We start from the raw sequence: 26,875 nt of genomic DNA on the forward strand, positions 1-26,875 counted from the left end.
TTGAAGTGAAACGAGTGATTATTTTCATTATTTAGAATTACAAAGTTAGGTAAGATCATATGATTTCAACCTGAGTATGTTGGTGCACACTTGTAAATCCCAGAATTATTGTCCTCCCCCCCTCCCCCCCCCGTGGGTCATGGAGCTTGAACTCTGGGCCTGGATGCTGTCCCTGAGCTCTTCAGCTGAAGGCTACCACCCCCTACCCCTATTCCCACAGTCTCACTTCCCATTTTCTAGTGGTTAATTGGAGATAAGAATCTCACATTCTTTAGTGCTTGGGCTGGCTTTGAACTGTGATCTTCAGATCTCAGCCTCCTGTCTGTCTGGGATTACAGATGAGATCCACTGGTGATCAACAGCTGGATGTGATGGCTCATACCTACAATCCTCTCTAGTCAGGAGGCTAAGGTCTGAAATGGAGGTTCAAAAATAACCCAGACAGGAAAGTCCATGAGATATTTCCAGTTAACTACCAAAAAACTGAAAATGGAGTTGTGGCTCAAAATGGTAGAGTGCTAGCCTTGAACACAAAAGCTCAAGGACAGCACCTAAACTCTGAGTGAGTTCAAGCCCCAGGACCAGCGGGTGCATATGCACACACATACACCCCCAACAGCAACCAAAAATCCCCTCCAAGCCTTCCCTTTCCCCTTTCCTTTGTTCTCTTCCCCCTTACCTTCTCTTTACACCCCTTCTTTTCTTCCTTCTTTCCTCTTAACTCTTGAGTGCATTAAAATGAAAAGAAGATATTACTAAAATACCAATTTTTTTTTTTTTTTTGCCAGTCCTGGGCTTGAGCTCAGGGCCTGAGCACTGTTTTTGGATTTTTCTCAAGGCTAGAGCTCTACCACTGGAGCTTCAGCACCACTTCTGGCTTTTTTTTTTTTTTTCTATGAATGTGGTACCAAGGAATCGAACCCGGGTCTTCATGCATGCTAGGCAAGCACTCTACCACTAGGCCAAACTCCCGGCCCAATACCAATTTTTTTTGGTAGTAATCCCAGAGTTTCTGTTCTAGTAGACCTGAGGAGGAGCCCAAGTATTTGCTTTTGTAACAGATTTCTCATGTTGATGCTGCCTAATAAATTTCTTTTCAAATTTTTATTTGCCTTTTTTTTGTTTAGGAAAGAGAGAAGTTACGTGAAGAAAAGCGAAAATATATGGAATACTTAAAACAGTGGAGTAAACCCAGAGAAGATATGGAATGTGATGACCTTAAGGTACAGCATGTATAATGTTTGACATGTGTGTCAGTATATGTCCTGTGTGGCTTTGCTGATGAAATGGCACTGTTTGTTTTTGTTTTGAGACAACCCAGCTTAGCCTCAAATTCCCTTCCCGACTGCCAATACACCTAACTGAAATGTTTTTTTATGTAACAAGTCTGTTCATATTAATTGAGCAAATAGTTATGAAAATATTCATTCTTAGAACTCCAAGGGTAGGTAATGTTTATTTATTTATTTATTTATTTTTTGCCAGTCCTGGGCTTGAGCTCAGGGCCTGAGCACTGTCCTTGGACTTTCTCAAGGCTAGCATTCTACCACTTGAGCCTCAGCACCACTTCCGGCTTTTTTTCTATGTATGTGGTACCGAGGAATCGAACCCGGGTCTTCATGCATGCTAGGCAAGCACTTTAACCACTAGGCTGAACTCCCGGCCCCCAAGGGTAGATAATGTTTTATAACTAGCTTTGACAATAATGTTGTTCTGCAGAAATAATGTTCACTTTTTGTGAATCTTGTCAAGCCCGATAATTACTCTAAACTGACATGCATCTAGGTTTGTTGTAGATTAGGAAAATCTATTCTTTATTTTCCTTTTTTGCCAGTCCTGGGGCTTGAACTCAAGGCCTGGGCATTGTCCTTGAGCTTTCTCAAGGCTAACATTCTACCACTTGAGCCACAGCACCACTTCTGACTTTTTCAGTGTATGTGGTAAAGAGCAGGGCTTCATGCCTGCTAAGTAAGCACTCTAACATTAGGCCACACTCCTGACCACAGGAAATTCTATTTCTGAAAATATCTAAATCAAACTCATCTGCTTTAGCTAATAAGAAACCATTTTTAAATCAGTAGATGGTAGGTAATGTTCTATATCATAAATTTGCAGTGAAGATAACTGCACAGTTAATTTGACTTAGTACAGGCGCCATCATAAACAGTTTATCTACAATAAGTAGAGTAAGATAGTGAATTTCAAGCCAGCCTGAGCCATACAGTGATTTCTATGTTAGCCTGGTGCTAATGGTTCAGGTTTATAATCTTAGACGCTCTGGGCTGAGACATGAAAGATGGAGGTTTGAAGCTAGGAGAAAAGTCCACAAGACTATCCCCAGTTAACCATCAGACCATACCTCCAGAGTGGAGGCATGGCTCAAGTGATAGATTGCCAGCCAAGAGCAAAAAGACAAAGCAAGAGTATGAGACCAGTACCAGGACAGTAAAGGCTCACTATCAGAGCAATAACAACAAAAAATTCTTTTTTTTAGCCAGTCCTGGGACTTGAACTCAAAGCCTGAGCACTTGGGTTTTCTGAAGGCTGGAGCTCTACCACTTAGGCTGTAGCACCACTTCCAGCTTTTTCTATTTAAGTGATACCAAGGAATTGAACCCAGGTCTTCATACATGCTAGGCAAGCACTTCTACTACTAGGCCAAACTCCCAGTCCCCAAAATTCTTTTTTTTTTTTTTTTTTTTTGCTAGTCCTGGGCTTGAGCTCAGGGCCTGAGCACTATCCTTGGACTTTCTCAAGGCTAGAGCTCTGCTCTACCACTTGAGCACCACTTCTGGCTTTTTTTTTTTTGTATGTATGTGGTGCCGAGGAATCGAACCCGGGTCTTTGTGCATACTAGGCAAGCACTCTACCACTAGGCCAAACTCCCGGCCCCCCCCAAAATTCTTTTAACGAAGGAAATAAAATCAAAATCAGTCTGAAATTACTTACTTCATTTCAGAAAGGAAAAATTGGAATTAGTTGGGAAGGTGATTGTAATTAACAAGAATGAGTGAGAAAGTTAGTTGGGTTCATACAATATTAAGTGAATAAGGTATATCCAGACGGAGACACAACTCTACTTCTAGCCTTTTCTGAGTAGTTTTTCTGTGTGTGTGTGTGTGTGTGTGTGTGTGTGTGTGTTTGTTTGTGTTTAAATGAAAAATCTCCTAATTAGCTGTCTGGGTTTGTTTGTTTTTGTTTTTTTTTTGTTTGCCAGTCCTGGTAGTACCAAGGAATCAAATCCAAATCTTCATGCATGCTAGGCAAGCACTCTACCATGAGGCAAAACTCCTAGCCTTCTGAGTAGTTTTGTAGATAAGAATCTCATAGATTTGGGCTGGAAGTGTAGCCTAGTGGTAGAGTGATCGCCTAGCATGCATGAAGCCCTGGGTTCAATTCCTTGGTACCACATATTCAGAAAAATCCGGAAGTGGTGCTGTGGCTCAAGTGGCAGGACACTAGCACTAGCCTTGAGCAAAAAGTGTCCAAGGACAGTGCCCAGGGCCCTGAGTTCAGTCCCCAGGACTGGCAAAAAAAAAAAAATCTCATAGATTTTCCTGTCCTGTCTGGCTGTCTGGCTTTGAACCATGATCTTCAAAACTCAGCTTCCTGAGCAGTTAGAATTATAAGCATGATCCACCAGCACCCAGCTAAGAATGTCATTTTTAATTTCCTATACTTGGTTTAAATAGTTAAGAAAATTGTTTAATTTTGCAGGAACTTCCAGAACCAACTCCAGTGAAAACTAGACTACCTCCTGAAATCTTTGGTGATGCTCTAATGGTTTTGGAGTTTCTTAATGCATTTGGGGAACTTTTTGATCTCCAAGATGAGTTTCCTGAGGGAGTAACTCTAGGCAAGTACTCTAGTTATCTAGCTCACACTAAAATTAGTTGCTTAACAAAACAAGTAGAATCCTAAAGCTCTGTAGGTTTATGGGACTTAGCTGTCCACTTCTCTCTTGGAGTTTCCCATCTGGTTGTAGTCAGACAGTGGCTAGGACTGGATTCATCTAGCTGGATGTCCCAGGTAGATTTTTCATGCATATCTGATGACTGATATTGGTATACTTCATTCCTTTTCACATGGCCTCACAAACACTACGGCAGTTTTATAGGACAACTTGAGGGCTTCAAGAAGTAGGATACAGAAACTTCCAGCTCTTTGAAAGACTAGGCTTTGAACTGGCACATAAGTTCCATGTATGGACTATCAAACACATAATTACAGTTTTATTATTTCATAGGATTTTAATACAACTTTAAGTTTTCAAATTCTTTAGTTTCTTATTAGCCAAATGAGGTATAAATCAGTATTTATAATTCAAGAACATCTAAACAATACCAATCTAGGTAAGATGAACTAAATAACAAAACAGGCTGGGGGTGATAGCTCGCGCTTGTAATTCTTGTACATAGGAGGCTAAGATCTGAGGATTTTAGTTCAGAGCCAGCTCAGGCACTAAAGATCGTGAGACTCTGATCTCCAATTAACCACTAGAAAAACAGAAATGGAGCTGTGCCTCAAGGGGTAGGGCAGTAGCCTTGAGCTGAGGAGCCCAGGGACAATGCCCAGGCCCAGAGTTCAAGTTCAAACCCCCCCCCCCCAAAAAAAGAAAAGTTATTTAACATGTGGGCCTAATATTAAGGAGAAAAACCTAAAGCTAATAATTACCTCTCCTGTGTTGTTTTGTAAACACTGTTACACATAGCCCTCAAGAACAGTGAGATAACAATAACAGATTTCTGCATTTTATTAGAATAAAATTGTACTTTTAAATGTTACTAGATTTCTGCCTTAATTTTTTTCATATATTTTTATTGTAATTAATAGAAGGGTTACATTATATTCACCAGATAAGACGGTGCATTACTTCACATACATTGTGTCTTGGTCCCCATTTCCCTCTCCCGACCTCCGCCCCTCATCTTTTCTGCCTTAATTTTTAAATTAAGTATGGATAAAATACCAATTTGGTCTATTGAGACTTTTTTTCTTCCTTCAATGCAATGTCTGACTTGTAATTTTAATTGTATCTTAATCACTAATTTTAATTTTGGATTGGGTAATGTTTGGGTCTGCTTTTGTAAATTCATATTTAATAAGATAGTTACACAGGCTGCTATTATTATGTTTATGATTCCAATGGAGTTATATGGAGTTATTTTTTAGTCATGAACAGAACTTTAAATTCATTTTAAACATTTTATTCACAGAAGTGTTAGAGGAAGCTCTTGTAGGAAATGACAGTGAAGGCCCACTATGTGAATTGCTTTTTTTCTTCCTGACTGCAATCTTCCAGGCGTTGGCTGAAGAAGAAGAGGAAGTAGCCAAAGAGCAAATACCTGATGCTGACACCAAAGGTCAGAGTTCAACATTACTGCTGATTGGACCATAGTAGTTTGTAGTCATTTTTGACAACTGTTTGAAAAATAGCGTGGACACACAATTTGAAAATATAATTTGTTCAGATTACCTTCAGCTCTTACATTATGCTAGCAACATATTACCACTTGATTTTTAATCATTCTTTTTCTGACATCCTTAAAGACAATTCTATAAAAACTACCTTATTTTCATTGCTTCAGGTTTTTTTCATTTACATTTCATTTTTTATTCCCTTTAGATTGTTCCGGTGGCTTAGGAGCGTTACGTATATCAGTAGCTAATATCTATAATCTCAAGAGATTCTACTAAATTACCCTCAGTTTTTTTCAACCTCACATAAAGAAAAACTTAAAATATTTCTTCCTTTTTTTTTAGCCAGTCCTGGGTGCCCTGAGCTTTTTTTGCTCAAGACTAGTTCTACCACTTGAACCACTCACTGTTCCACTGCTCTACTTCTGGCTTTTTTGGCGGTTAATTGGGAAGTAAGAGTTTCTCAGACTTCCTTGCCCAGGCTTTGAACTGTAATTCTTAGATCTCAGTCTCTTGAGAAGCTAGGATTATATGCTTGAGCCACTTGGCTTAAAGTATTTTTTTTTTAAATAAGTTTGAACTAGAAATTTTGCTCTTAAATTCTGTGCTCTTAAATATCTACAATCAGTATATGGCATATTAATATAAAATCATTTCTTGGAAAAAACCCTTCTTTAATTTTTAAAATAATTATATTTTCTGTTTTATTTAGGATTTACCTTAAAGGAAATGCTAAGTATTTATATTTCAAGAGTAATTTGGCTTCCTGGATGAATAATATTTTGTGGATTTTGCTACATAAGCAATTTAGGATCAGCAACTAGATTAAATAGTACTTTGGTGTGTTGCATAAAAATTCACAATAAAACATATGGTAGAGCCAAGTGACAGTAGCTTATGTCTATAATCCTAGCTACTCAGGAGGTTGAAATCTCAGGATCATGGTTCAAAGCCAGATTGTGCAGGAAAGTCTGAGAGACTATCTCTAATTAACCACAAAAAAGCCAGAAGTAGAACAGTGGCTCAAGTGGTAGAGTGCTAACCTTGAACAAAAAAGCTCAGGAATAGCACTCAGGTCCTGAGTTCAAGCCTGAGGATCAACACAAAAGTGCTCAATGTAGAGTTCTTGCCTAGCAAACACAAATCCCTAAGCTTAAATCACAGTACTAACATACATATACACTCTCACACACAAAAGACAGCAATAAAAACCAAAATGGTATTTCCTTTTGGGAGATATCTAAGGATATTGGTACAAGATGATGAGACATTTCTGCATTCATTTCAATTTGTTGGCCTCTGTACCTGGCCCCTGAAGCAACAGGGTATCAATGAGTATATATTTGATGTTGGGCAACTTTTGATTTTATACTCTGAATTCAAGTAAAATAGATTCTCCAGATTCAGTGCTTACCACTGTACGAAGGCATCTTCACAATATGGCCCCCATTGTTAACTCAGTTATGAAAATATTCTTTTAGTGATTATTCATCATGTTTCAACCTTAACACAGACAGTTGTTTTTAATTCAGGATTTAAAACAGTTTTAAAAGTTTGGATAGGGGGAGAAAAATGGATGAGAAACAAATCATGCTTGAAAATCTGTTAGTATTTTTTTAACATAAAATTGTTGGTGTGTGCCTTGCCGTATTAATTATATTCATGAATTGCTTGATCTGGAGTTTTTATAGCTCTATTCCGATTCTGGGCTGTCAAGAGAAATAAATAAAAGGTCTATCTCTGGATAAATATTGGCCATTAATGAAAAGGTTTTAAGTTTTACTTGACAATATTTATTGAAGTGTTGGCAAGTTTAGGAAAATGTACTTTGGTTTTTTAAACCATCTCTCACTGACCACATTTTATATGGTTGTTTCATTGTCAGTAAGGTAGGTAGGGCAGAATGTTTTTTGGTTTGTTTTTTTTTAAACTTATTTAGCTGGTCTTATTAAGGATTTCCTGTAGTGTCTCAGAAATAGGAGAAAACAGTGAATTTCATATTAGTGATGAGAACTCAGTTGTGATAAGGTATTTATCAAGATCACATCACTAGCAATGATATGACACTGCATGTTATTTCATTTAGTCCTCATTCTTTTAATCCTTTATAGTGGAGATCCCTTTGTATGTAAAGCATTCTTTTATATGTAAAGAAACTAAATATAGCTATAAGGAAGTGAATCTGATCTAAAGATTCATGATTCTATTACCCCAGAATATGAGAACAATTTGAATATTTGTCTCCTTAGCATTGTCAATAAAATTAACTTTTTAGAGAATTCTAAAAAGTAAAATAATAAAAATTCTAATTTGGTCTTTAGTCTATTTTTATACTAAATCTTACAAATTTTAACTAGCAGCTTTAGATATTTTGTACTAAATATACCAATTATTGTCTTTAGTCAAGCACTATGTATTTAAAAGCCCTGTGAAGGAAGTGGCACTGTGGCTCAAGTGGTAGTCTTAAGATGAAGAGCTCAGGGATAGCGCCCATGCCCAGTGTTCAGGCCCCATGACCGACAAAAAAAAAAGCCCTATGAAGTATACAGTCAAAAGCATACTCCTGGGGCCAGGAGTTTGGCCTAGTGGTAGAGTGCTTGCCTAGCATGCATGAAAACCTGGGTTTGATTCCTCGGTACCACATATATAGAAAAAAGCTGGAAGTGGTGCTGTGGCTCAAGTCGTAGAGCTCTAGCCTTGAGAAATTCCAAGGACAGTGCTCAGGCACTGAGCTGAAGCCCAAGACTGGCAAAAAAAAAAAAAAAACATACTCCTCGCCTAGCATTCACAAAGCCCTGGGTTCACAGGGCCCACATACACAGAAAAAGCCAGAAGTGGTACTGCAGCTCAAGTGGTAGAATGCTAGCCTTGAGAAAGCCCAAGGACAGTTCCCAGACCCTGTGTTCAAGCCCCAGGACTAACAACAACAACAAAAAAGCATACTCCTTTATATATAAGAATAGCTCTCCAGGGTCGGGAGTTTGGCCTAGTGGTAGAGTGCTTGCCTAGCATGCACGAAGACCCGGGTTCGATTCCTCAGTACCACATACATAGAAAAAAGCCAGAAGTGGTGCTGAGGCTCATATGGTAGAGTTCGACCCTTGAGGAAAGCCCAAGAACAGTTCTCAGGCCCTGAGCTCAAGGCTCAAGACTGGCAAAAAAAAAAAAAAAAGAATAGCTCTCCATATTTCCTAGGGTACCATTGTTCAGTATTGAAATTATATGGAACTAATTCTATGTTACGATGACACTATGTCACATAACATACTAAAGTGCAGCTGTGTTTATGGTAGTACATAAGAGAATAAGAAAAATCCCAAAGTGATATTTAGAGTTTATATGGTAGATAATTTAGTTAAAAAATACATATTTTAGCATATTACTTTAACACAGAAACTCATTTTGTTGGCAGTTTATTTCCTATTATAACCATATTTCAAGAAAATGTATTTTTCTATACACAGAATAGATTAAATGTAGTGGTTTCTACTGAGAAAAAGAGCCAACACATTTTTAAAGTTGTTTACTAACATAAACTTAACTGTCATTTTAGAGTGCCTGATAATTTTAAGTTTATTGGCTTTACATATGTCAAGTGGAAATTCAGAAAGCTATAGGCCTGATATGTCCATGTTAAGGAAGAATTTATTATCTGTCAGTTGTGCTAAATTAGGCCTGTAGGCATGACTTTAGCATAGGTTCTAAATTAGTCAGCCAACATCTTCTGAGTATTCTGTTTAGTACTTAAAATGTTATGAAACAGTCTGTGATCATAATCAGACCTGCTTATAGAGCTGCCTTTTCCTTTCTTGTGAACTTTGTGAGGGAATCATGGTAGAAGGTTGAAGAACACAGGACCACCAGACATCTGATTCTCAAACTAATCCAACAAACCTTACCAGTTGTTCAAAGATTCCTCGGTGTCACTACAGGAGAGTTGCAAAGCTAAATGAGCAGAATTTTACCCTCTCCATTTTAACAAGGGCTTGTTTTATCTCTTCTGTATTAGACTTCTAAGAAATATTTTGTTTGAAAATGGCACACTGCTGGTCTAAGTTAGCCCTTTAAGAAAACTGAAATCCAAATGGAATGATTTGTTTAAAGCATACACGACCAGGCAGTAGCGGAGCTAAAACCAGAAAGGCATATTATCTGACGCTGTGTACACTGGACTATAAAGACTATAAATAAACATAGTTTTTCAAAGCCGATAATTAAAAAAATTTAGTGGTACAGTACTAGGTTTTGAACTCAAGTTTCGTACTTGTTAAACAGGCACTCTACCACTTGAGCAATGCACTAGCCCTTTATGCTTTCATTATTTTTCAAAGAGATCTCACTTTTTCCAGTCCAGGATATATCAGTTGTGAACCATTGTATCCACCTTTTTTTTTTTTTTTTTTTTTTTTTGACTAAAATGGGAGATTTTGCTTACTTTTTGCTTGGGCTGGCCTCACACTGTCCTCCCAGTCCCAACCTTCCAAGTAGGTAGGAGTATAGACGTGAACCACTATGTTCTGCTTGAAGCTTGTAACTTTTTTAAAGTCTATACTATTCGGAGTAATTTGTGTTAGTAGATTTGCTATTAAGTCCTGTTTGTATGTTAAGCATTGTTTTCAGAGGCAAAGAAGTTCATTTAGAAAATACAGAGAAATTTCATTGTTTCTAAGCTTGGAAGGAAGCTTTAATGCAAAAGATAAATTGTTAATTGACAGGAGTACTGGCTTTAAAAGTTCTGTCAGCTTTTTCCGGACTTACTTTTGTGATGCTTATGAAGCTATGATTCATCTCAAAATATTTGTGAGATTTTTATATTTGAGGTATCTTTATAGATTCCATCTTTGAAATTAGACCTTTTTAAAGTTAATGAGTGAGGGAGGGACTTTTTGTTTTTTAATCACTCTTGTTTTCCCCTACTCTTCCTAAGACAATTTAAACAGATTTCATGTTCTGCTTTCATACATGCAAACTCTATTTTGACCATGTTTATCCTTACCCTCCTAGTTAGTCCAACTACCTCCTGTAAGCACCACCTCCCCACAAAGAGCCTATCTCTTTCCTTGCCCCTCCAATGGCTGGTTGATAAGTAGCTATCATTGAGTACACTACTTTCCTGTATAGTTGCAGTGTATCTCAAAATTACTCAGCCTTTCTTTCTTTTTTTCTTCCCTTGAGGGGGACTTGTTTTTAATTCTAAAACACATTTCACCATTTTTCTTTTTCTTTCTTTTTTTTTAATTGATTAAGTATATTGTTGGTTTCTCCATTATGTGTAAGGAAAATGTTAGGGTGGACTACATGTTTTAGGATTTATAGTTGCACATGGAGACAAGGTGGAATGTGCATAATGCTTTTACTTAGTGTTGGTTCTTGTGAGGTTCCTGAATGTTATGCTGTTTGCTGTTTTCTTACATCGTTTTTTAAAAGGGCATTCCTCCCAAGCTTTGACTTGCACTAGAATAAAGTATTTATTTCCTTAAAGATTTAACAGAGGCTTTGGATGAAGATGCAGACCCCACAAAATCTGCACTGTCTGCAGTTGCATCTTTGGCAGCTGCATGGCCACAGTTACACCAGGGTATGTGTGGGTTTTTTTGTTGGATTTTTATTTCTAATTTATAAAGGTATATTTTGTATTGCTAAGTATTGTTTATATTCTAAATGACAATTTCGTTTTTAACAACTATAGGCTGCAGTTTGAAAAGCTTGGATCTTGATAGCTGCACTCTTTCTGAAATCCTCAGACTGCACATCTTAGCTTCAGGTGCTGATGTAACATCAGCAAATGCAAAGTACAGATACCAGAAACGAGGAGGATTTGATGCCACTGATGATGCTTGTATGGAGCTCCGTTTAAGTAATCCTAGTCTAGTGAAGAAATTGTCAAGCACTTCAGTGTATGATTTGACACCAGGTAAACTTTGCAAGTTGGATTAGGGGTAGGGAGATGCAGAATTGGGATATGAATTCAGGCTCTTAGACTGACGAGGGCACTTTACCACTTGAGCCATATCTTCAGCTTCTTTGCTCTGTTTTTTTTAATGGGGGTCTATTATTTGTACCTGGCTGGACTAGACTGGACCACAATCCTCTTATTTCTATTTAACTAGGATGACAGGTATAACGAAACTTATTGGTTGAGATAGGAGAAGGAGGAGGTCTTTATAACTCTTTGCTTAGGCTGACTTTGAACCTTGACTTTCTTGATCTTAGCTACCTGAGTAGCTGGTATAACAGGAATAATTCTCTTTCAGCTGTAAGTTGGAATTTTTATTACCTGCCCACTTCTGTTCTGTTGGTCAAAAATTAAATGACTGATAAGAAACTTTAGATGAAGCTGGGCATCAGTAGCTCATACCTGTAATCCTAGCTACTCAGGAAGCTGAGATCTGAGGACTGAGATTCAAAGCCAGTCCTGGTAAGAATATCTTCACTAAATCACCAAAAAGCCAGAAGTGGAGGTAGCCTTGAACAAAACAGCTAAGGAACAGTGCCCAGACCCTGAGTTCAAGAACCAGGACTGGCATACACATGCAGTGAGAGAGGGAGGAAGAAAGAGGGTTAGGGGAGGGGAGGGGAGGAAGAAAGCAGCGTGCACATACAATTGTGCGTACTTATACTCTGCCTTGCACTCTGGCTAAGCTTACTTATTCATAGCTTAACACTTGCCATTTGAGTCATTCCTCCAGTCCATCTTTTTGCTGGTTGTTTTAGAGATTCTTGTGGACTTTCTGGCTTCATACCATGATCCTCCGGGTCTCTGCCTCCTTAGTAGATGAGAGCCACCAGTTTGCCTGTTTTTCCCCCCCGTCAGTTGTGAGGCTTGAACTCTAGGCTTGGGTGCTGTGCCTGAGCTCTTCAGCCCAGACTAGTGCTCTACCACTTGAGTCACAGCACTACTTCCAGTTTCCTAGAGGTTAATTGGAGATAAGAGTCTCACAGATGGATTTTCGTGCCTGGGCTGGCTTTGGACCATGATCCTCAGATCTCAGTCTCCTGAGTAGCTAGGATTATATGTGTGAGCCACCAGTGCCCAACTTTCGGGATCTTGACACCTGGGCTACATATTGAGGCTCTGTCTCAAAAATAAGTAAATTCCTGCCAGGCATGGTAGCATGAACCTGTCATCCCACAACTTGGAGGTAATTAGAGGGAGGATAATAAGTTCAAGACCAACACAGTGAATCTTAGGCCAGCTTGTGCTATATAGTGAAAAAGAGACCCTCTATCAAAAGAAATGTTATTGGTATGTTCTTTTTAGATATATTTGCATTGAGCCTCAAGTTAAAATTTTTCAGTTTCCTTTTTTCTTATTGAAAACATATTGTTTACCATTTTTAACAGGAGAAAAAATGAAGATACTTCATGCTCTCTGTGGAAAGCTACTGACTCTAGTTTCTACTAGGGATTTCATTGAAGATTATGTTGACATATTACGACAGGCAAAACAGGAGTTTCGTGAGTTAAAAGCAGAACAACATCGAAAAGAAAGAGAGGAAGCAGCTGCTAGGTAAGAGAATTACACTCAGAAATGTACTGAAAACCATTTATTTCTATATATTTAAAGCTCTAGTTTGCCTTGTGCTATGTCACTGGCTCTCACTGGTATTCAGCTTTGCAAAGAGGTTATGTTGCCTACTATGTGCAAGGCCCTGAGTTTGATGTCTAACACCACAAGAACACAAAGAAGTAAAAATATTGTGAATGGACTCATCATAGTTCTTGTAATAATGTTTGGCTACAGCAAGAAATAAAGATGTCTTAGAAGTAGCACTGTGCTCCAGGGGTAGAACAGTAGCCTTGAGCAGAAGAGCTCAGGGACAGCACCCAGGCCCAGAGTTGAAGCCACACAACTGACCAAAAATAAAATAAAGGTATCTTAGGTCATCATTCTATTACCTTTCATTTTTTTCTTTCAGAATACGTAGAAGAAAGGAAGAAAAACTAAAGGAGCAAGAACAAAAAATGAAAGAGAAACAAGAAAAATTAAAGGAAGATGAGCATAAAAATTCAACTGCAGATGTCTCTATAGGGTATGGTTTTTATTACACAACTTAATATCATCCTGATATTAGGAATATAAATCACTGGGCCAGGAGTTTGGCCTAGTGGTAGAGTGCTTGCCTAGCATGCACAAAGACCCGGGTTCGATTCCTCGGTACCACATACATAGAAAAAAGCCAGAAGTGGTGCTGAGGCTCAAGTGGTAGAGCTCTAGCCTTGAGAAAGTCCAAGGACAGTGCTCAGGCCCTGAGCTCAAGCCCAGGACTGGAAAAAAAAAAAGAATATAAATCACTGGAGGCTCATTCCTGTAATCCCGGTTATTCAGGAGGCTGAGATCAGAGGATCACAATTTGAAGGCAGCCTGGGCAGGAAAGTCTGTGAGATTACAGTTAAGTACCCAAAAGCTGGAAATGGAAAAGAGTTGTAGCTCAAGTGGTAGAGTCCTAGCCTTAAGCACAAAAGCTCAGTCACCAGCGTGCACACACACACACACACACACACACTCTCACACACTCACACACTCTCTCTCTCTCTCTCTCTCTCTCTGAGGAATAAAAATCAGTTACCTTTAACTTAGATATTTTCAGGATTTTAGAAAAAAATACTTTTCTGTAGTCACAATTGTTACTTATCCAGCCTATAAAATTTATATATATATATATATATTCATGTATAATGTACTATTTTAAAATTTTTGGCTAATTTTGATGTTCTGGAGCTCACTTTTTTTTTACAGGATAGTATAAATGATAATTGTACAGAAAGCTTTAAATATGTTACTTTTGAAATCGGTAATATTCCTTGCATGAGCAGTAATTTTTCTCCCTTCGTGGCTTAAGTGCATGAGACACCAGCTCTCAATTTAGTGATTTCTTCCCGGTCTGTAATCATCTGTTTTCTCACCCAGATAATCGGCACGTTAGAAACCAGTGTGCTTTCTAGTTAGTTATATTCCTCATTTCTAAGTTCTTCAGGTTTTTTTCGTATTTCTCCAAGGCTAAACATAATTTAACTTTCCCCCCTCCTCCTTTTTTTTTTTTTTTTGCTAGTCCTGGGGCTTGAACTCGAGGCCTGAGCACTGTCCTTAGGCTTTTTTCTCAAGACTAACACTCTACCACTTGAGTCACAGCACCATCTCCAGCTTTTTTATGTATGTGGTACTGAGAAGTCGAACCCAGGTTTTCATGCTAGGCAATGCATTCTACCACTGGGCCAAACTCCTGGCCTAACTTTATCCTTTTTGTTTTGTTTTGTTTTGAGGGGGTTGGACTGTTTTGTTTATGTATATTGGATAACTACTTTTTCATTTACATTTTCCTCAAGATTATAAACCCTAGCCTTTGCCTGGATGAGTACTGTGCGCAACATGCACCTTCCTCCTCCTTGCTAATCACTGCTTCCCCACCTCCTTAGTCTTGCAATTTAAAATGTCACTTCAAGCCAGTCTTTTTTGATCCCTGACACTAGATTTGGACCTCTTTGAAATACATTCTAATTCCTCTGGCTTCTCATGTTTTACTACTTACTATTTTGATTTTACAATGATTTATGTAGTCATGGGCATAGATCAAATAGAAGAATGCCCACCAGAAAGCCCAGCCCTAAGATCTCAATCCTGCCTAAGCGAACACATACAAATAAACACATATTCATGCACATATTTTCTCTGTGAGACTATAAACTACATAAATTTACTATGAATTACATATTTATGATTTTTATCCTATAGGGAGGAAGAAAGAGAAGATTTTGATACTAGCACTGAGAGCAAAGAGATAGAGCAAAAGGAACTTGATCAAGATATGGTCACTGAAGATGAAGATGAACCAGGTTCACAAAGAAGAAGCAGAAGGGGTAATAATGAGATGTATTAAGGGTATGCACATGCACTTAAGTGCATGCGTGTGTGTGTGTGTGTGTACATGTGTACACATATGCCTGCACTGGTTCTGAGACTTGAACTTAGAGCTATTTTAAAGCTCAAGGATAGCACTCTGCTTCTTGAGTCATAGCTCTACTTTTGGCTTTTTGGTTGTTAATTGAACTAATAGTCTTTCCTACTCCAGAATTTCCTATTCCGGCTGGCTATGAACTGTGATCCTCAGAGCCTTGTCTTCTGAGTAGCTAGGATTATGGACATGAGCCATCACAACTGACCTGATAGGCAGGCTTTTTCATTTTAGCCATTTTGAAATGTATTTTAAATTAACTTCATTTGTGATTACAGAATGTGATATGTTTTAAATGTATATCTCATAGCTCATTATGAATTGTCAAAAATATTAAAACTATTGTAAAATGGTGTTATGAAGCTAGGAATGTGGCTTAGTGGTAGAGTGCTTGCCTGGCATCCATGAAGCTCTGGTTTTGAATCCTTCGTACCACATACACAGAGAAGTACAGAAGTGGCACTGTGGCTCAAGTGAGAGTACTAGCCTTGAGCAAAAAAGAAGCTCATGGACAGTGCCTAGTGCCCCCATGCCTAGCCCAGGTAGTAATTAGTATTTTTGTGAGTAGGTCTTTATTTACATATCATTTCTGTCTACTTTAGGGACAAGAGACAATATGCTTATCTCTTTTGTAGATAGTTTTCTTATAACTTCAAGTTTAGTTACCAAGATTTTTAAGAGTTTTGCATATAAAACCAAGTAGAAATTTTTACTCTGTAATATGTTCAATCAACTGGATTTCTCCTACATGCCAAAGTTGATTTCAAAATCCAAATCAGACTTTGTATGGTAGAGTTTTGAAACATATTTCTATATAATGAATCAGAAGCCTACTTAAAGGAAATTTCTCATGCTTATTGGGAAAGAAGACACTCACTGAGGTAGGCATTCATTTAAGAAGTGAAGAGGGGAAGTTGGACCAGTTGCCCAGCTTAAGGAAATAACAGATGAATAAGAATAATAGAAAATAAAAGTACATTAGGTGAAAATAGCAAAACCAAAAAAATTCTTTATGAAATAACATGAACTAAAGACACTTGATTTTTTTTTTCCCCCAGTCCTGGGGCTTGAACTCAGGGCCTGAGCACTGTCTTTCAGCTTTCTCAAGGCTAGAGTTCTACCACTTGAACCACAGCACCATTTCTACCTTTTTTGGGGGGGAAGAGGTGGGGGGTCGGTCTTGGGATTTGGACTCTGGGCCTGGGCATTGTCCCCCTGAGCTCTTCAGCTCAAGTCTACAGCCCACTTCTACTTTTTTGGAAGTTAATTGGAGATAAGAGCCAGGTCTTTAGTGTCAAGGCTGGCTTTGAACCGCTATCCTCAGATCTCAGCTTCCTGAGTAGCTAGGATTATAGGCGTGAGCCAGGGCACCCAGCTCATAAATAAGTTTTATTAAACACAACCGTACTTGGTTTACATTTTATCTGTTATTGCTTTTGTGCCACAATGGCAGAACTGAGAAGCTATGCCAAACTAAATGACCTGCAAAGCTTTTGATATTTACTGGTTAGTTCTTGGCAGAAATATTTGTTAGTTCCTGTCAAAGAAAGACTAGAAAATGTTTAAAAAAAAAAAACAAAAAAACCTTATTCTGCCCATTGTACTCTTCAATATAGAAATTACAAGTTTTGTCCTGTTTCATTGGATTTTTGTGCATCATTTTTAATTAACATAGTATATTGGCCTGCTTGGGTTGTCATCATGAAATACTACAGAAATAATGAAATATAATCCTCAGGTAGTATAAACAACAGAAATTCGCTAGTAGCAAGTTGGGTATCTGATGAAGCCTCTTCCTTGGTTTGTCTGCAGATAGTACCTTCTCACTGTCTTCAGAGAGCTTTTTCTCTATGCATCTCATAGATCAAGACATCTGCAAATGAACCAGTGCTCTTGAATTAAGACTCTAATGATCTTATTTAACCTTAATTCCCTTCTTAAAGGTACTATCTTCAAGTTAGTCACTTTGGGGATTCGAGTCCCAATCTGAATTTGGAGTGTGAGGAAATACAACTCATTCCATAATGCATAACTTATGGAACTTTTGTACCCCATATTTTTGTAGACAATTTAAAGAAGAATGATGGTTGGGCATCAGTGGTTCATGTCTGTAATCCTAGTTTCTCAGGAGCTGAGATCTGAGGAACCATCTGAGGATGGTTCAAAGCCCTTAACTCTTACCTAAACCCCCACCCAAAAAAAAAAAATCAGAAGTGGAGCTGTGACTCAAGTGGTAGTGTATTTGCCTTAGCAAAAAATCTCAGTGACAGTGTCCAGGCTGTGAATTGAAGACCCAGGACCAGCACCAAGAAATAAATAAAATAGAATGATAATAATATATGTTATTTCAATACAGGAAAAAGGGGGCAAAATGAGTTTAAAGAATGTTCAAGGCAAGAAGACATCAATTGTGTAGTGGATGAGCCTTTTACTGCTGCTGAAGAAGAAGCTTTGAAACAGGAGCACCAACGAAAAGAGAAAGAGCTCTTAGAAAAAATCCAAAGTGCCATTGCATGTACTAATATCTTCCCCTTGGGGCGTGACCGAATGTATAGACGATACTGGATTTTCCCTTCTATTCCTGGTTTGTTTATTGAAGAAGATTATTCTGGTCTCACTGAAGACATGCTCTTACCTAGACCTTCATCATTTCAGAATAATGTACAGTCTCAAGATCCTCAGGTATCTACTAAAAGTGAAGAGTCTGTGACGTCTGAAGCTACCTCCAGCATTGACCATGATCCATGTGATGATTCTGTACAGCTGCCAAAACCAGTGCATAAGCCAAATCGTTGGTGCTTTTATAGTTCTTGTGATCAGCTGGACCAACTTATTGAAGCTCTTAATTCTAGAGGATATAGAGAAAGCGCCTTAAAAGAAACCTTATTACAAGAGAAAAGCAGAATATGTGCACAGCTAGCTGGTTTTTCTGAAGAGAAATTTCATTTTTCAGGTAAATGTTCAATGACAACTATTAATTTTTTCTCTATATAATTTCTGGTCATTCAAGGTTAAACATTTTCAAGCTGTTAAAAATATATTTAATCTGAAGCCGGGCGAGGTGGCTCACACCTGTAATCCTAGCTACTCAGAAGGCTGAGATTTGAGGACTGCAGTTCAAAGCCAGCTCAGGCACTGAAGAACAAGAGACCCTTTTCTTCAGTTAACCACTAGAAAACCAGAAGTGGCACTGTGGCTCAAGGGGTAGGGTGGTAGCCTTGAGCTGAAAAGCTCAGGGACAACGCCCAGGCCCAGAGTTCAAGCTGTACGACCAACATTATAAAAAAAGAAAGGCAGAAAGAGAAAGAAAGAAAGAAAGAAAGAAAGAAAGAAAGAAAGAAAGAAAGAAAGATAGATAGATAGATAGATAGATAGATAGATCTCTAAATTTCACCATGCTGTCTGGATTATGAGGAACCAAATATAGTATGAGAAGACAGTGTTCCTTTTTATCTTCTTATTCCTTGGTCAGTAAACTTAAAATGTATGTGAGACTCAGTTTTTTCATTATTTTGACACAATACTTGAGCAAATAAAGGAGGCAGGATTTATTTTGGCTCATGAGTTTAGAGGTTTCAGTCCATCGTGGTGCTCAGGTCATGGTAGAGCAGGGTAGTTCACCTCATTATAGTTAGTAAGCAGAAAGAGAGGATAGGATGCCTGCCTTCTCTTTTCCCTTTTATTCCAGGGATGTCCCCAATCTATAGTCCAGTGCCACCCACATTCAGATGGCTTTTTCTCCCTCTCTTTCCTACTATGTTTGACCATCATCTCTGGAAATGCCCTCATAGATACACTCCGAAGTGTGCTTTGCTAGGTGACAGTAGCTCATGCTTGGAAATCCTAGCTACTCAGCAGGCTGAAATGTGAGGATCACAGTTTGAAGCCAGCTCAAGCAGGAAAATCCATGAATCCATGAGACAGTTCACCACCAAGAGGCCAGAAGTAAAGCTGTGGCTCAAGTGGTAGAACAGAGTAGCCTTGGGGGAAAAAAAAACAAAAAAACCTCAGAGACATTGCCCTGAGCAATCCCTAGGCGTATCTCAATCCAATTAAGTTAGCCACCAATATTAATACATCACACACCAACTTCTCTAAGGCAACTTTGTGTATGAAATATTAATCTTAGCTATTCAGGAAGCTTCATATCTGAGAATCATGATTTGGAACTCAGGCAGTCCATGGAAGTGGAGCTGTGGCTGAAGTGGTAGAGTTCTAGTCTTGAGTAATGCTGAGGATTATGTGTTAAAAACTGCTTAATCCTCTAAAGAACTGCTAGATTGTTTCCCAAAGCAGCTATTCTACTTCATTTTCCAACCATAGTGTACAAAGGTACTAGTTTCTCCACCTCCTTGCCAAGATTTAGTTATCTTGCTTTCATTCTAGCTGTCCTAAGGATAAGGAAAAAGAAGGTATGAAATCCTCATTGTAGTTTCATTTTTCTGTCTTTCCTTAAGATAATTCAATTGTAGTGCACATTTTTTCTGTGTGATTATTGGCCATTTGAATATACACCTATTGGAATAACTATTGAGATACTTTGCCCACTCTCTTTTTTTGGGGGGGGGGGTCAGTCATGGAGTTTGGAACTCTGGGCCTGGGCACTGTCCTGGACCTCTTAAGCTCAAGGCTAGTGCTCTACCACTTTAGCCACAGCACCATTTCCTGTTTTCTGGTAGCTAATTGGAGATAAAGGTCTTACGGGCTTTTGTGCCTGGGCTGGTGTTGAACCGTGATCCTCAGATTTCAGCCTCCTGAGTTGGATTACAGTTGTGAACCACCAGTGCATGGCTTAAGTAACTCTTTTTAATGAGAAAACCAAAACAGAGGTATTTGCTTATTTCAGATAAACCTCAGATGGATAACAAACCTGCATATACTAGGGGAAGATCTTCCAATGTACATGAACCACCTCAAATGTCTGCAGAAAGACAACTGGAACTGAGATTGAGGGATTTTCTTTTGGATATTGAAGACAGAATCTATCAAGGAACATTAGGAGCAATCAAGGTTTGTACCTATTCACAATTTTAGTTTAATTTGCTTCATCCATATTTTGGTCATATTTATTTGACATGTAAAACCTGAGTTTTGAATAAACATCAGGGAATGGCATATTTTTATGAAAAATGTGTTACTCTTTTCTATCAAAATGTTTTCCTAGGAATGTACATCTTAAGCATTAACTGCATGATGAACTACTTTCTTAAACACAATTTTAAAGACTATACTTAACGTTTTTCATGTTTTAGAAATAGGTTTTATGAAGCCAGATGCTGGTGACCCACACCTGTAATCCTAGCTGCATGGAAGGCTGAGATCTGAGGATCACAATTCAAAGGCAGACCAGACAGGAAAGTTCATGAAATTCTGATCTCCAATTAAGCACCAAAAAAAAAAATTCCCAAAGTGGAGCTGTGAGAAAGTGTCAGTGCTAAGCAAAAGAAAGTTTTTAAACCAGCAGAGATAGCACTTGGGATTTGAGTTAAAGTCTCAGGACAGGCACCAAAAAAGAGTTTATTAGGTTTTAATCAGATGTTGACATTTATTTTTACTTTACTTTTTATTATTACAAAGGTGATATACAGAGGGGTTACAGATACATAAGACAGGTAGATATTGAAATGTTTAAAGATACCATCTTCCCTGATTAGCTTCTTGTTTTCTGCCAAGTCTGGGTTAATTGGTTTCTTGGTTACTTTTTTAAAATCTGTAAGCAGTTTATACTTGATAAACATTTGTTTTTCTCCAGTCCTGGGGCTTGAACTCAAAGCTTAAACACTGTCCCCTGAGCTTTTGTGCTCAGGGCTAGTGCTCTATCAGTTTGAAACACTACTTTCTGCTTTTTGGTAGTCAATTGGAAATTGATTCTCAGATCTCAGCTTTCTGAGTACCTAGGATTAAAGGCATGAGCCACAAACGTGCAGCGGTTGTTTCTTTGTTGTGTGTGCTGGTATAGGATTTGAATTGAGTGACTCATGCTTTTGTTTGGCTTTCTCAGTAAAGGCTGGCACTCTGCCATTTGAGTCACAGCTCCATTTCCTGTTTTTTTGGTGGCTAATTGAAGATAAGAGAAGGGAGTATGACCTAGTGGTAGAGGGCTTGCCTAGCATGCACGAAGCCTTGGGTTCAATTCCTTAGTACCACATACACAGAAAAAGCCAGGAATGGTACTGTGGCCCAGGTGTAGAGCGGTAGCCTTGAGAAAGCTCAAGAACAGTGCTCAGGCCGTAAGTTCACAACCCTAGGCCTAGCACACACATACACACAGAGTATTATGGACTTTTCCTGCAGGACTGGCTTTGTACCAGATCTCAGCCTCCTGAGTAGCTAAGATATCCAGCATCAGCTCCCAACTCCCAGCAATAGATGTGTTCTTTTACATTAGCAAGGCTGGCCTGGGACTTGAAGTCCTCTCTGTCTCCTTTCACATGCTAGGATTACAGGTTTGTACTACCATCCCTACTGATAATATATTTTATTTATGCCTTTGTCATTGTTTGTCACCCTTTTGCTACTACCAAGTGGTCAGTCATAAACTCATTCATAGTTTTTAAAATAGACATTAAGGTATTAATGAATTTGTATTTTAGTTACTTTGTAACCTTGTTTTTAAATCCTTTTTTTTTTTTTTTGCCAGTCCTGGGCTTGAGCTCAGGGTCTGAGCACTGTCCTTGGACTTTCTCAAGGCTAGAGCTCTACCATTTGAGCCTCCAGCTTTTTTTCTATGTATGTGGTACCGAGGAATCGAACCTGGGTATTCGTGCATGCTAGGCAAGCATTCTACCACTAGGCCAAAACTCCCGGCCCCTGGATCCCTTTTTGATTCATATCTGTTAAGGAATGGCCATGTATTCACCTTACATGTAAACTAAATATTAAATCTTTTAGAAGCAACATCCCAATTTTGAGGTCAGTAAATTTGGATTTTGTTCCAGGTTGCAGATCGGCACATCTGGAGATCAGCCTTAGAAAGTGGTCGATATGAGTTACTAAGTGAGGAGAGCAAGGAAAATGGAATCATGAAAACTGTGAATGGGGATGAAGATGAAGTGGACGTTGATGAACAAGCAAAGGCCATAGTCAAAGACAGGTACACAAAGGATTTTATAAAGTGACCTTCAACTTTTCCTTGCCAGTTTACATTTAAGCCCCTGTTCTGGCACACAAAGCAATACCCAAAAAAAAGCTTTTACTTTTTTCCAAGTTATTTTGGTTGCTATCTAATCTTAAGCCATTTATCATCTAGTTTTTGTTTTAAACTTGTGAGGTGGACTGAATATGTAGCTCACTGAAAGAACACTATATTAGCATACATGAGGTTGTAGGTGTGATCCCCAACCCTACAGAAACAGTTCTGTAAATCTTCATTTTCTTTCTTGTCATGGGACTTGGGCACTGTCCCTGAGCTCTTCAGCTCAAGGCTAGTGTTCTACCACTTGAGCCACAGCGCCATGAAATAATAATTTTCTAAACCGTGGGATGTCTACTACTTCCTTTTATGTTAATTCAATCCAAAGAGAACTCATTAAAGTGTATGTGTATATATATATATATGTGTGTGTGTGTGTGTGTGTGTGTGTATATATATGTATATAGTATATTTTATGTAGTCTTACACCATTTATCATCTAGACAGGAGTGATGGAGTTAAATGGGGTTAGAATTCTGTAAGAACCTTAGGGGAAGCTGAGTGACGAAGGGAAAGTAGGAGAAAATGAGGGAAGGCTAACTTCAAAAAGAACTATTCTCATTACCTTACATATGTAACTGTAACCCCCTGTTTATCACCTTTACAATAATTTTAAAAAATTCTGGAAGAAAGTAGATCTGAATGTACAGGAGTACTTAGACCTATTTATCTTGGAGGGAGCCTGGAAGAAACTGAAAGTACTAAAGGAGAGTTTGCCAGCTGCACAGCTGAACACTGAATATGGCAAAAATGGAAACTACAAGAAAGGTCGTGTGCAAAGGCTTTGGGTAGATAGGTTTGCAGCTTTAAGTTTGCATTGTGAATATTAATACAGAGGGAGCAAGACTAAACACTAATGAACTAGTTAAGAGGTAATTATGTATTTTTCACCTGGTGCTAAGGAAGAGAAGTAAACTGCACAGTGTTGAAGGTCCATCACCACTGCTTCTAAAACCTTTCCCATCACTTTCCCTTTTGTGCCTTCTCTCCTTCATACAGTTCCTCATCAGCTTATAACAGTTCCCTTGGTTTGAGGAAACTATTTCTAAGGCAGGTTGTAAATAAGCTTTTGAAGGAATGATAGGCACAAGTTTTACCTGATAGTGTTTTCCAGTACTGTTAAGCCCTTCTCTTTTGATTGTAGACTTTTGGGGATAAAAACAGAAACTCCAAGTACCGTCTCAACTAATGCAAGCACACCACAGTCAGTGAGTAATGTGGTTCATTATCTGGCAATGGCCCTGTTTCAAATAGAACAGGGCATTGAGCGGCGTTTTCTCAAAGCTCCACTTGGTAAGTGTCTTTTTATGTTAAAATGTTAACATTTTAAATTATTTTGAAATTACCTTTTGGAGGAAGTTTATTAATTGACATAACAAAATTGATAAACTAATAGAAAGAACTTGAAATTGTTTTCATTTTAAAAGATGAATCCAGCTGGAAATATGGCTTAGTGGTAGAGTGCTTGCCAGGCATACGTGAAGTCCTGGATTCAGTTCCTCAGTACATAAACAGAAAAGGCCTGAGGTGATGGCTGTTGCTCAAGTGGTAGAGGACTAGTCTTAAGAAGCTCAGGGAATAGCCCCCAGGACTGGCAAAAAAAAAAATCCATTTTAGGAAAAGGTTTTAGGTTTGTTGTCTTTGTTTTGTTTTGTTTTTTGTGGGTCTTGGAACTTGAACTTGGCCTGGACACTGTCCCTGAGCTCTTCAGCTCAAGGCTACTGCCCTACCCTTGAGCCAAGCTCTACCTTCCATTTTCTATAAGTTAGAGATAAGAGTCTCAGGTCGTTTTGTGCACAGTCTGGCTTGGAACTGTAATCCTCAGATTTCAGCCTCCTGAGTAGCTAGGATTACAGGCGTGAGCCACCTCGATAGTTTTTAGATTTTTTTCTTTCAATTGTGTCCTTTATGAAGAGCTTCATTTAAAGAAAGATTACCAACCTATGACTTAGCAGACCTCAAATCAAAATTATGCATGAGTATTTATTTTTAGCAACTTAAATCTTTCACCATGTGAAGTATAATTTTTAAAATATGGGCTACTAACCAAGAACTGTATAAGAACTACAACTCAGAATATAATAATAAGTATTAAGGGAAATATAGATAAATATGGTTAAAGGAAAATGCTCTCTATCACTAAAATTATAGAAATAATGCTGTCTGCATCATTTTTGGGCAGCCTAGTAGGCCCCCTTTTTTAGGTGGTACTGGGGTTTGAACTCACAGCCTGTAGTTTGCTAGGCAGATATTGTACTACTTGAGCTATACCTCTTGTTCTTTTTGCTTTGGTTATTTTTGAAAGAGTCCCATTGTTCACCTACGCTAGCCTGAATTGTGGTACTCCTATTCACATTTCCCTTCACAGTTGATAGGACAGGTACATGCCACCATACTCGACTTTTTCTGTTGAGATGAGGGTGGTACAAGCTGGGATCCTCCCAACCTCAGTCTTTAGTGGCTAGGATTATAGGTATACGCTACCATGCCTGGCAACAAACGAATACATTTCTAAAGGCCCAATCTGGGGAACTAACTTTTATGTCTTTAGGGGTTTCAAAATGCAAATCACTTTTAATGTCATAAATGCCCCTGCTTCCTTCCATATTGTCTTTTTAGGATATTCTATTTGTAATTCATTGTATTAAATATGTGTTCAAAATGAGATTCTAAAAGAAGTATTTTTTCTTAATTTTACATAGTTTTTATTTATTTGTTTTTGCCCATGCTGGGGCTTGAACTCAGGGCCTGGGCACTGTCCTTGGACACTAGCACAAGGCTAGTGCTCTGCCACTGGAACCACAGCACCATTTAAGTCTTTTCTGTGTATGTGGTACCAAGGAATCAAATCCAGGGCTTCATGAATGCTAGGCACGCACTCTACCACTAGGCTATGGTCCAGGCCCCCTTTTAAAATTATTTTTAAGTAATTTTACAAGAGAAGTGTCATGTAACAAGGCAGCTTGTTGATATAATGCAAGTAATAATTTTTTGCACTTCCAAGTATTTTAATAACCCCCCATTTTCATCGCAGGCATTTGAAGGGATCTTAGGGAAGATCCTGGATCTTGAGCCCCATTTTGCTTCAATAAATACTTACTGAATACCAGATATTATCTAAGAGTTCCTGTAATTTTAGTAGCTGAGGGCAATTGAGGGACAATCCTAGTAGATAAAACTGTAGTAGTAGATTAACTATACCTGCAAGATTTTCAAGGAGATTCAAATGTAGTTTTTTTGTGTGTATGAGTGTTTGCATACATGAGCTTGTGTGTGTGTGTGTGTGTGTGTGTGTGTGTGTGTGTATGTGTATGTGTATCTTTTGGGGAGCTTGAATTCTGGGCGCTGTCCCTGAAGTCTTCAGCTCAAGGCTACTACCATAGCCCTTGAGCCACAGTGCCTCTTCCAGTTTTCTAGGGGTTAATTGGAGATAAGAATGTCATGGACTATTTAGGGCCAGGACTGGGTGGCTGGGTTTTGAACCTTGATCCTCAGATCTCAACCAACCTCCTGAGTAGCTAGGATTACAGGCATGAGCCACTGTGCCGAGCTCAAATGTAGTCTTTAAGATGGAATTCTTCCACAAGGAAATGTTTGAAAATTAGAATTTTTTGTGTTTTTTTTGGTGTGTGATGAGCTTGAACTTGGCCTGGGCTCTTCAGCTCAAGGCTACCACCCTGTCCCTAGACTGGGCGTTGTCCCTGAACTCTTCAGCTCAGGGCTACCACCCTACCCTTGATCCAACCCCACTTCCCATTTTGTAGAGGTTAACTGGAGATAAGAATCTCAGGTCCTTTTTGTGCACAGGCTGGCTTTGAACCTTGATCCTCAGATCTCAGCCTTCTGAGTAGCTAGAATTACAGGTGTGAGCCACCAGCACCAAGCAAGAAATAAATTTTTTTATTTATTTTTTTTTTGCCAGTCATGTGGCTTGAACTCAGGGCCTAAGCACTGTCCTTGGACTTTTCTAAAGGCCAGAGCTCTACCACTTGAGCCACATACCACTTCTAACTTTTTTTATGTATGTGGTACCAGGGAATCGAACCCAGGTCTTTGTGCAGGGTAGGCAAGCACTCTACCACTAGGCCAAACTCCTGGCCAAGAAATAATTTTTTAAAACAATTTTCCTTTTCATTGAAAGAACAACTTGAATAAACTAAAGTTCTTAAACAGTTGAAGTAGTGAAAACTATTTTAGTAGAAAATATTATCTGAACAATTTTGGAATTTGAATATATATCCATAAAATGTCATTCTTTTTTTAACCCCGCCAGTCCTCAGGCTTGAACTTTAAGCCTGTGTGCTGACCCTGA

General features: G+C 38.6%; 1 protein-coding gene across 4 annotated transcripts in view; it reads left to right on the plus strand.

Moving 5' to 3' along the window:
• Baz1a (bromodomain adjacent to zinc finger domain 1A) overlaps positions 1-26,875 on the plus strand; it is a 74,608-nt gene that overhangs the window by 32,213 nt on the left and 15,520 nt on the right. For 2 of the 4 annotated variants that reach the window (XM_090345184.1, XM_090345180.1), the window contains exons 9-20: positions 1,128-1,223; positions 3,718-3,856; positions 5,217-5,363; positions 10,901-10,996; positions 11,108-11,332; positions 12,763-12,928; positions 13,338-13,451; positions 15,152-15,276; positions 17,728-18,324; positions 20,218-20,381; positions 22,310-22,464; positions 23,708-23,856. In XM_090345184.1, coding sequence (XP_090201310.1) covers positions 1,128-1,223; positions 3,718-3,856; positions 5,217-5,363; positions 10,901-10,996; positions 11,108-11,332; positions 12,763-12,928; positions 13,338-13,451; positions 15,152-15,276; positions 17,728-18,324; positions 20,218-20,381; positions 22,310-22,464; positions 23,708-23,856 — 2,173 coding nt within the window. The remainder of the gene's footprint in view (positions 1-1,127; positions 1,224-3,717; positions 3,857-5,216; positions 5,364-10,900; positions 10,997-11,107; positions 11,333-12,762; positions 12,929-13,337; positions 13,452-15,151; positions 15,277-17,727; positions 18,325-20,217; positions 20,382-22,309; positions 22,465-23,707; positions 23,857-26,875) is intronic. The other 2 variants (XM_090345183.1, XM_090345182.1) reach the window with 2 other exon arrangements.

This window comes from Megascapheus bottae, chromosome 14 (assembly GCF_031878675.1).
Source record: "Megascapheus bottae isolate mThoBot1 chromosome 14, mThoBot2.hap1, whole genome shotgun sequence".
NCBI classification, from domain to species: Eukaryota; Metazoa; Chordata; class Mammalia; order Rodentia; family Geomyidae; genus Megascapheus; species Megascapheus bottae.